The sequence below is a fragment of the Tachysurus fulvidraco genome, chromosome 23 (assembly GCF_022655615.1).
Source record: "Tachysurus fulvidraco isolate hzauxx_2018 chromosome 23, HZAU_PFXX_2.0, whole genome shotgun sequence".
Lineage (NCBI taxonomy): Eukaryota > Metazoa > Chordata > Actinopteri > Siluriformes > Bagridae > Tachysurus > Tachysurus fulvidraco.
In genome coordinates, this window is record NC_062540.1 from 8,535,505 (window position 1) to 8,544,298 (window position 8,794).

The following is an 8,794-nucleotide window of genomic DNA, read 5'->3' on the forward strand; positions in this document are numbered from 1 at the left end:
AATAATGTGTAATGGGGAGGTCTTTTGTGGAGCGCCACACTCGTTGAGAGACACAGTAAGGAGGAGCTGGGCAGCGCTTGTGGTTGGCCCAGCTGGCGTAACTCTGGGAGGACATGGTGCGAGCTCTCCTCCAGACCTGGATTTGCTGTCTGACAAGTGCCAAGGTAGAAGGAACTAAGGCTTCTAGATCTTGGGTGGAGAACAGTGGTGGTTGGTAGTTTGCAGTATGCAGCTTGAAAAGGGGACAGAACGGTGGCAGCAGGTGGCAGTGAGTTGCATACTTAACCCACACCAGGTTAGAGGAAAATGAAGAGGGATCCTCGGCACATAGGAGGCGAAGCCCAGTCTCAAGCTCCTGGCTGAGCTGAAAAACGTGCTGTAGGAGTAGCAGAGCCATCTCCTTGTCCGAAGGGAGTTTGGAGAGCGGCACAAAGTGAACTAGCTTAGTGAACTGTGTTCAACCACAGAGAGTATGGTGGAAAAGCCAGAGGAGGGAGGAAGACAGGTGACGTTGTCAAAAGAGATGTGGGCCCATAGTCGACAAGGGATTGAAAGAGGTCGGAGGAGGCCAGATGGAGGAGACTAGAGACTTTTGTGTTGAGCACAGACTGGGCAGGTTGTGACAAAGCCACAAGCGTCTCGTCTGAGTGAGGGCCACCAGAAATGTTGCTGGGGAACCACCAGAGGACTTGGTGCACAAGTGCAATGTCTTCTCATTTTTTTCTATGAAGAAGAAACACCTGGCGGGAGAGGACGAAGGATGAATGATCCATAAGACCCAGGACTCTTAAATGTATTTGTTCGTGGATTCCCTCTCAGGTCTCGTCAGGTGATACAGGTGATTGCAGGTTGGAATGTAGCCTAGAAGAAGGCCTATGGCACCCTCAGATAAGGATCATCCTCAGGTAAGGATCTTACGATCTCCCTGGAAAACTTGTCGATCTCCCCCTAAGCCGGATGCTTGCCTTCAAAGGCAAAAATGAACCGGCACCCTCTTATGAATGAACCTCAAAGCTCTTATCTATCCATGGATTGCCCCAGATCTTCTAGCTCTGCTCAACTGGTCCTAACATCTATATGGATACAAGGTATGTATGCATTAAGACACTTATCTGCTCTGAAGTCCTGAATGAAACAGTGTTAAAAGTTGGCAAACATCAATAAACATTGCAGGTCCTTAACACTTTTGGGGACTTGATATGGGTCTTGAGCGTATCAAACAAATTATTAAATCAAACAAACAATAAAACAGCTTTGTAAGGTTGAGAAAAGAAAGTGAACTGAGCGTAAACTACCATAAGCTACCTCTTTGGCAAGTGTAGTCAATTTAAATTTCAATTCAATTCAATTAAATAAATTATAAAGTATAGCGCTGTTAACAATTCACATTGTCTTAAAGAAGCTTTACAGAAGTATAGAAATAGAAGAGAAAAAAGAAATAAATATAATAATAAGAATAAAACAAATAAATGAATACATATTAATTTAAAATTTAAAGTACTATATATCTATCCCTATACCTAATTAGCAAGCCAGAGGTGATGGCGGCAAGGAAAAACTCCCTGAGATGAAATGAGGCAGAAACCTTGAGAAGAACCAGACACAGAAGGGAACCCATCCTCATTTGGGTGACACTGGACAGTAAATAATGTAAATGTAAATAATGTCATTTCTATAACAGTTTATAATAGTGCAACATAATGTTGTATTTAGTCCATGGTGGCCATGTAGTACATGCATGCTGTGAAATGGAGTCTGTGGATTGTGATGTGGAGCTTGTGGCTTGCTGTGTTGTGACAATATGAGCTTCATGATAGTATTTTTGTTTTGTTTGTTTTTTAGCATGACTTTATTGAAATTCATTTTTTCACTTTATTAAAAATAGCAGTCATTGATTGCAAAACAATTGCAGCATCTTTTAAAACTAAAACCTTTATATATGGTTGTTTATTCTTGACTGTGCATAAAAAGTTTCCTATAATGCTCATAATCGAGCAGACATTCTGTCATTTATTTTAATAGTCCTTGTTCCCTGCACCAGAATACAAAAACTTCACTGTCTAAATAGTCATTATATAAAGATTGTAAGTGAAGGAATTTTAAACACCAAACCTTGCAGTGTGAAAAAGTATCCACACAACATCTAAAAGCTCAAGCATCTTAAGAGAAGGTCAAAATGTAAGGTCACAACTTAAGCCATGGGTGTTTGAGGCACTGAGCTGCTGTCATCCTCCGCTCTGGCAGGAAGTCCAGCATTCGAAGCAGAAGGTCAGAGAAGAGAGTTGCCTCTTGAAGAAGGAAATTATATTTCTCTATCAGGACTTCAAACAACCCCCATGGGCGAAGGGTAGGAATTCTTTGCAGGTTGCCTTTGTCAGCATGTATAAGGGCCAAGAAAATGGGAGAAAATTATAGTTTTTTGTGATACATTTGCAAATAGACAACACTTTTTTTGAAGGGTATATACCATGTGCCCTAAGGCATGCACTGCTTACAGTACTTTATAAAGCAATATTGGAACATTTTGCAAGGCATTATGTCAAAACCAGTGAGGTGGCAAAAGATTTAAAGAAGTATATTGTCTTTACATAAAAGAGAAATACTCAATTACCATCATGGGTTGAATGTTTGCTGTGTAATTTTTAACCTTATCCTTTTTTTACACACACAGTTACACACAGTGCCAGGTAAGATAAAGATCACTTTTTAATTAAATGAAATAAATTTACAGGAAGAAATATCTGCATGTGCATCAATATGTAAATAAGTGTTTGTTTAAAAATATATTTTGTTTTAATTTATATTCTATATCTGTGTTTTTACATTGCCTTGGAGCAGCATTGTGCAGTTATGCCACTTTTGTTCATGCTAAAGCAAAAGTTAAGGTGCATAATTATGAACACAGTCAATGGTTTTGTTTACTATCGACTAATATTTACAGACTAAGATACAGTAGGTATGACAAATTCTCACTTTTTGCTTTCTGCAGATTACCGCTCTAATGATAATGAGCCTGAATCTGTGGATGAAGATGTCAGTGACATATCAGGACATTATGTTCCACACTATGACGGTGATGTCCAGAAACACAAACCAATAACCAGCCAGATAAAAAAAAATAAAAAACAAATGTGGGTCAACTGATCAAATTTTGATATTTCAACAATTCCTTTTTTTGTGTAAAGACAAAAAAAGGATTTCAATTATCTGAAAAAAAAGCATCATTTCCTTCTTGTACTGTCCTTTGTAATTTAATCATGTACATTATACAAAACAGTAAAAAGTTAATCATGAAAATACCTAATCTATTAGTGACTCTATATTCACTCTAATGTAAATAATATGATTTGTAGTCATTGCTTCCTACTTACCACTGCTGCTGAAGTACTTTGTAAAATATTTTCCAGACAGAGCCACTGATGCAGGGATTGTTCCCAGGAGCTCAATAATATGTGCTAGATGGTCTGAAATGTAAATATTGCTTAGTTTTTTTTGTTTTTCTCATGTATTTTATGTAGCAGCACTGCCTACCTTCTTCCAAAGAGAAATTCCTTCCAGTTTTGGGCTCAAATAAAGGGTCACCAGTGGCAAGTTCAAAAGCCTATTGGGTGAATAAAGAAAATCATTCGTTTGCATTTGGAAAATTGGCATGTTATAAATGATCACAATACAGGACATAAGAAAAATGAGTTGTCTATGTAAAATAAGATTACGTCCAGAAGGTTATGTCCAGCTAAGTTTAATAATCTTAGGATCCATTCAGGTGGTGAGGAGTTATGGGGTGGTTGGGGGGCATTGTCATTATAAAAGTGATTTGCCCTTGAATAAAGGTTAAGAACCACAGATTTAAACAATCTTGCAGTTAGCAGTTAATGTAATATGTAATTTCAGACCTATTGGTTAATTTAATAAAACGTTGTTTGTGGGAGATTTTAACATTCATATTGACAATACAAACAATGATTTAGGACTCATTTGGTCTTAAACAAAACATGACTAGACCAACTTATTGTCTTAATCATATGCTAGATTTAAGAATATCACACAGAGTAGATGTCACTGATATAGATATTATACCTCAAAGTGATATCACAGACCATTACCTCATACTGTACACAGTACCTGTAGAACAGATTAATCGTGTCTCACCACGTTATCGAATTGGTAGAACTATTATTCCGACCGCTAAAGACAGTTTCACAAATAATTTGCCTGATCTGTCTCAAGTTCTTACAATACCACTAAATGCCAATGATCTAGATGAAATGACTAACAGCATAGCCACAAAGTTCACTAGTACATTAGACACTGTTGCCCCACCCGATTAAAGAAGTTTAGAGACAAAACCCCTGCACCATGAAATATTTAAGCCCTTGAGAGAACCTCGAGAGTAAGTGGAGAAAAGGTTCCAGAGGTTTTTAGAATTGCATACAAGGACAGTATGTCCAGCTATAGACAGGTTCTAAAAACTGCTAGGACAGAGAACCTGAGCAAACTCTTAGAAAATAACCAAACAATCCCAATCTATTGAGCACTTTTATATCTCTTTAGTCAGGCATACACATAATTCACCCAGTATAACTCTTGTATGTGCTCTAGTACATCTGATCAAATGCACACTTCTAGTTCTTGCTAATATTATGAACAGCAGCTACCATAGGGCTGTATATATTCCCAGATAGGGCTGGGAAATCTAATATCACATTTTACCTTTCCAAAAAGTCTTACTGTATTACTGTCATGTCATCACAGGCTTTACAATTCCAAAGTCCAGTTTTAAAGATTCACTGTAGCCTACAATCACCGGCTTAATGATCACCTTCATCTGATCACCCAATTTCACATTCACTCAAAATCACCTTTAAAGTTCCTCACATACTCGCTGATATTGGCAAAGTGTTTATCTGGCCATTATCTTTGTTTTTTGATATGGCTTTTGTTTTTTTTCCTCAATTTGCTCTTGTCTGCAAGTGTTTTGTTGATCGCATGACCTGTGCCTTTTATATTGACTTGTTATTTTTGCCTATCGATCTGGATTCATTGCTTTTTGTCATTAAAACAAAAAACAGAAACCTGCAACTGCAACTCAGTTTCTCTCTTGTGTCAACTACCAATAAAAACTTTTGTCAAAAAAAAAAAAATTTTATATAGATATATATATATATATATATATATATATATATATATATATATATATATATATATATATATACATATATACATATATGTATATATATATATATAAAACACTTCCGGATATAATCTTATTTATTTTTTTAGTAATTTAATTATAAAACAATAACATAAGCAGAATATATTTTAAAGATATACACCTGTATGGACAACATTATTTAGCTCAGTTTTTAGTAGCAATTTGAAAGAAAAGCACAACATGGTACCATTATTGAACTAGCAATGTCTTACTGCCACAATTACTGATTTATTTTTCAGGTACATGGAGAAAATTATCATGGAAGTTATATGTAAACCCAGGATGTGACCTTAGAATTAACACATCACCATGCAATAGTGTTACTGATCATTTCATTTAAACTTTACTGTGATGGAGTATGATTATGATCTTAATGTATCTTAGTTGATTAAAATCTGCTTTTGTCATATATCCCAAAACATATTGGGACATACTGTCTGAATTGCCAGACTTGAACCTCAGTGCATAGATGCTAAGGACAATGAAGACTGTGGACAAAACATTAATAAAACAATCAGCAGATGAAAATGAACTCATTACTTACCATGCAGGCTACACTCCAGATATCAGCAGGAGGCCCGTATTCAGAACCTAGCAGAACTTCTAGAGAACGATACTGCTGGGTCTGGATTTCCTCACAGAAGTGTTTGTACTGGAACATGCAGATACATTTTATTTCATTGTATGTTGGATCAAAAGTTGTCCTTCCATTTTTTTTTAATCGACAAGATTAGGCTCACCGTGACCAGACAATAGTTCAGCTAAGCAGTAGAAAATGAATGAATGAATGAATGGAACATTGGAATGCAGTCTTGTCCTACACAGAAAATATAAGGCCTTACACTTACCACCCAGCAGGAGCTGCTCAGGTCTGTGATTTTCACAGAAATGTTCTCTAGGTTTGTGTAAAGAGCAGGAAAGACAAAGGATAAAGTTTCCTCATTAAATGCATTAATTCAGTGGATGATTTATGACATTGTTTTTCTTACCAGGATTTATGTGTGTTTCATGTGCCAGAGGCTGCTGCCCAAGACAAAGCAGAACATTCTCAGGCTTAATATCTGCATGGATGATCTTACAGTGTGTGTGCAGATAGTCAAGACCCTCAAGCACCTGGAAATAAATTGAGGTAAAGAGGCTTGGTGTGAGCTTCTGATACTGAATGAATTAGCCCCATGTGCTAATTTATCGTCTGGTTAAAAAAACAACAACCTTCAGTTGTTCAATGGACAAATAGCTTCAATATCCTGAAAAAAAAAATTAACTAGAAAATTTCCCTATTTTTTAGCTAATCAAAAGTTTGAATTTGTTGTGTATGTTTAATGTGCTATGACACACCTCGATGATGACTACATACAGCAGTGTGAAAAAGTGTTGGCCCCTTACTGATTTTTTTATTTTTTTGCATGTTTGTCACACTTTAATGTTTCAGATCATCAAACAAATTTAAATATTATTCAAAGATAACACAAGTAAACACAACATGCAGTTTTTAAATGAAGGTTTTTATTATTAAGGGAAAACAAAATCCAAACTCACATGGCCCTGTGTGAAAAAATGTTTGCCAGAAAAAATCTTGATGATCACCAAGACTTTTGGGAAAATATTCTGTAGACTGATAGAAAAGTAGAACTTTTTGGAAGGTGTGTGTCCCATTAAATCTGGTGTAAAAGTAACACTGCATTTCAGAAAAAGATCATCATACCAACAGTAGGTTTAGGGGGCAAGCACTTTTTCACACAGGACCATGTAGGTTTGGATTTTGTTTTCCCTTAATAATAAAAACCTTCATTTAAAAACTGCATGTTGTGTTTACTAGTTTTATCTTTGACTATTATTTAAATGTGTTTGATAAAATCAGGAAGGGGGGAACACTTTTTCACACCACTGTATGATGCTAAATATTTAGAATTCACATTAATCACCTGCTTCTCTACACATGATGGCTGAGATGTAATCCTGTTGCAAGGTTAGTTTGAGCTAGTCAGATTGATTAGTGTGCAATAAGTACCCATATAATCTCTTTAGAATAAGGAACACAGTGTGGTGTAAACATTGCAGATACTCCGTTGTCTATGAGCTAACTTTAGGTGAATGTTAACTGGTTGTTGAGTGCTGAAAAATATCAAAATAGAAATAGAGCTTTCTTTTAAGAAAAATGTCAGGTAGGGTTGACTTTGGCTTGTTCCAACTTTTTACCTGTTCTGGCAGTTGTCTCTTGTGCCATGAGATTATTTTGTTTACCTTCCATGTTCACGTGTCTGCTCTGCCCTAGTCTTTATTCCATCCCGCGTCTGCACACCTGTTCCTCATGTGTCTATTTGTCTCACTATTTATATTTGATAAGGAATCCTTGTCACTGTATTATCTTTGTGGTCTTAGTCTTGTTTCTGAGTTTTTTGTTATGTTTTTGTGTTATGTTTTATTTAATAAATCGTGTTTTTAGTTAACCCGCATTTGGGTCTGAGTTTTTATCCACGAAGATATCTCCGTTTAATCGTGATCTGATCATGCAGACCAAACTGTAAGGCCTTGTGACTTGGCTGTTAGAGGGATATTTATACTTCACCAACACATCTCACCTTGATTGTGCTATAGTGATCAAAACAAAAACATTTATAAAAATAGATGTCATTTTGAACCATTTGTCAGAGAAGTTACATTTTTGTACATATACTCAGTAAAAGCCTTGTATAACTTTTGTACATTTGTAATGTTTTTTTAGAAGTCTTTTTTTTTTTTTTTTTTTAAATTTTGTTTGTCAAAACTTCACTTAATTTTTCTCAGCTCAACATCAGAAAATGAAGATCAAAAGTTAATAAAAAAGAAATTAACCAAAACCGTTCACATTTAATGCATTAACAATTAAAAATGAATGTGAGGTTATATCTCTGCAACATTTTGGTGTATTGACAGCAAGCTGTGTGTCTTATAACAGCCATGACCTGAGGGCACATGAACAGGCCTGTGACAGTGCTATGTATGGGTCATGAGATACCTGTATGTGTGAGATATGTGTTTGCTGATTTTTTTTACTGTGTTGGCCATTTTGAGCTGTATTTTATAAACATGTTGGAGTATTGTTACAAAACTCAGTATGTTATACCTCGGTATGTCTTTTTCCATCTCCAATTTAAATGCTTACACACTAAATAGCACATAATTTTACACATATGCTCTTAAAAATGCCCTGATAGTTGTTGCTCACATCTATATTATGTTTTTGATATTGGTGACAAAATGTTGTATTACGTGTTACATTCTCAGTATGACTCACCTGAGTGATTATTCTTCTGACACATGCTAGTGAGAGGCCAGGTTTGCCAAAACACACCTGCCAACAGCGCAGATCTGGACCCAGCAACTCCAGCACCAGACACACATCTAAGTAAGTCAATTCGGAAAACACTTCATTTCACATTTGAGCTGCAAAATTATTTAACTGGAATATAAGTTCATGTTTACTCTCTGATGCCGTTAAAGGAGAAATCAGTCATTTAACTTGTAATTCTATATAAAAGAGGATTGTTGTGGGTTTAAAAAAAAGGATACGGATGCCATTAACACCAACTATTTTGAACT

At 36.0% G+C, this 8,794-nt stretch overlaps 1 protein-coding gene across 1 annotated transcript in view; it reads right to left on the reverse strand.

The window, feature by feature from the left end:
- Positions 1-1,575: 1,575 nt before the first annotated feature.
- The window catches only part of si:ch211-220i18.4 (SRSF protein kinase 3), a 10,276-nt gene continuing 3,057 nt past the window's right edge, over positions 1,576-8,794 (reverse strand). Inside the window, exons 5-12 of the mRNA XM_027144863.2 lie at positions 8,765-8,794; positions 8,490-8,596; positions 6,202-6,325; positions 6,061-6,107; positions 5,757-5,864; positions 3,532-3,601; positions 3,372-3,464; positions 1,576-2,369 (exon numbers count right to left, since the gene is read on the reverse strand). The exon at positions 8,765-8,794 is cut by the window's right edge and continues 58 nt beyond it. Coding sequence (XP_027000664.2) covers positions 2,185-2,369; positions 3,372-3,464; positions 3,532-3,601; positions 5,757-5,864; positions 6,061-6,107; positions 6,202-6,325; positions 8,490-8,596; positions 8,765-8,794 — 764 coding nt within the window. The 3' untranslated portion in view covers positions 1,576-2,184. The remainder of the gene's footprint in view (positions 2,370-3,371; positions 3,465-3,531; positions 3,602-5,756; positions 5,865-6,060; positions 6,108-6,201; positions 6,326-8,489; positions 8,597-8,764) is intronic.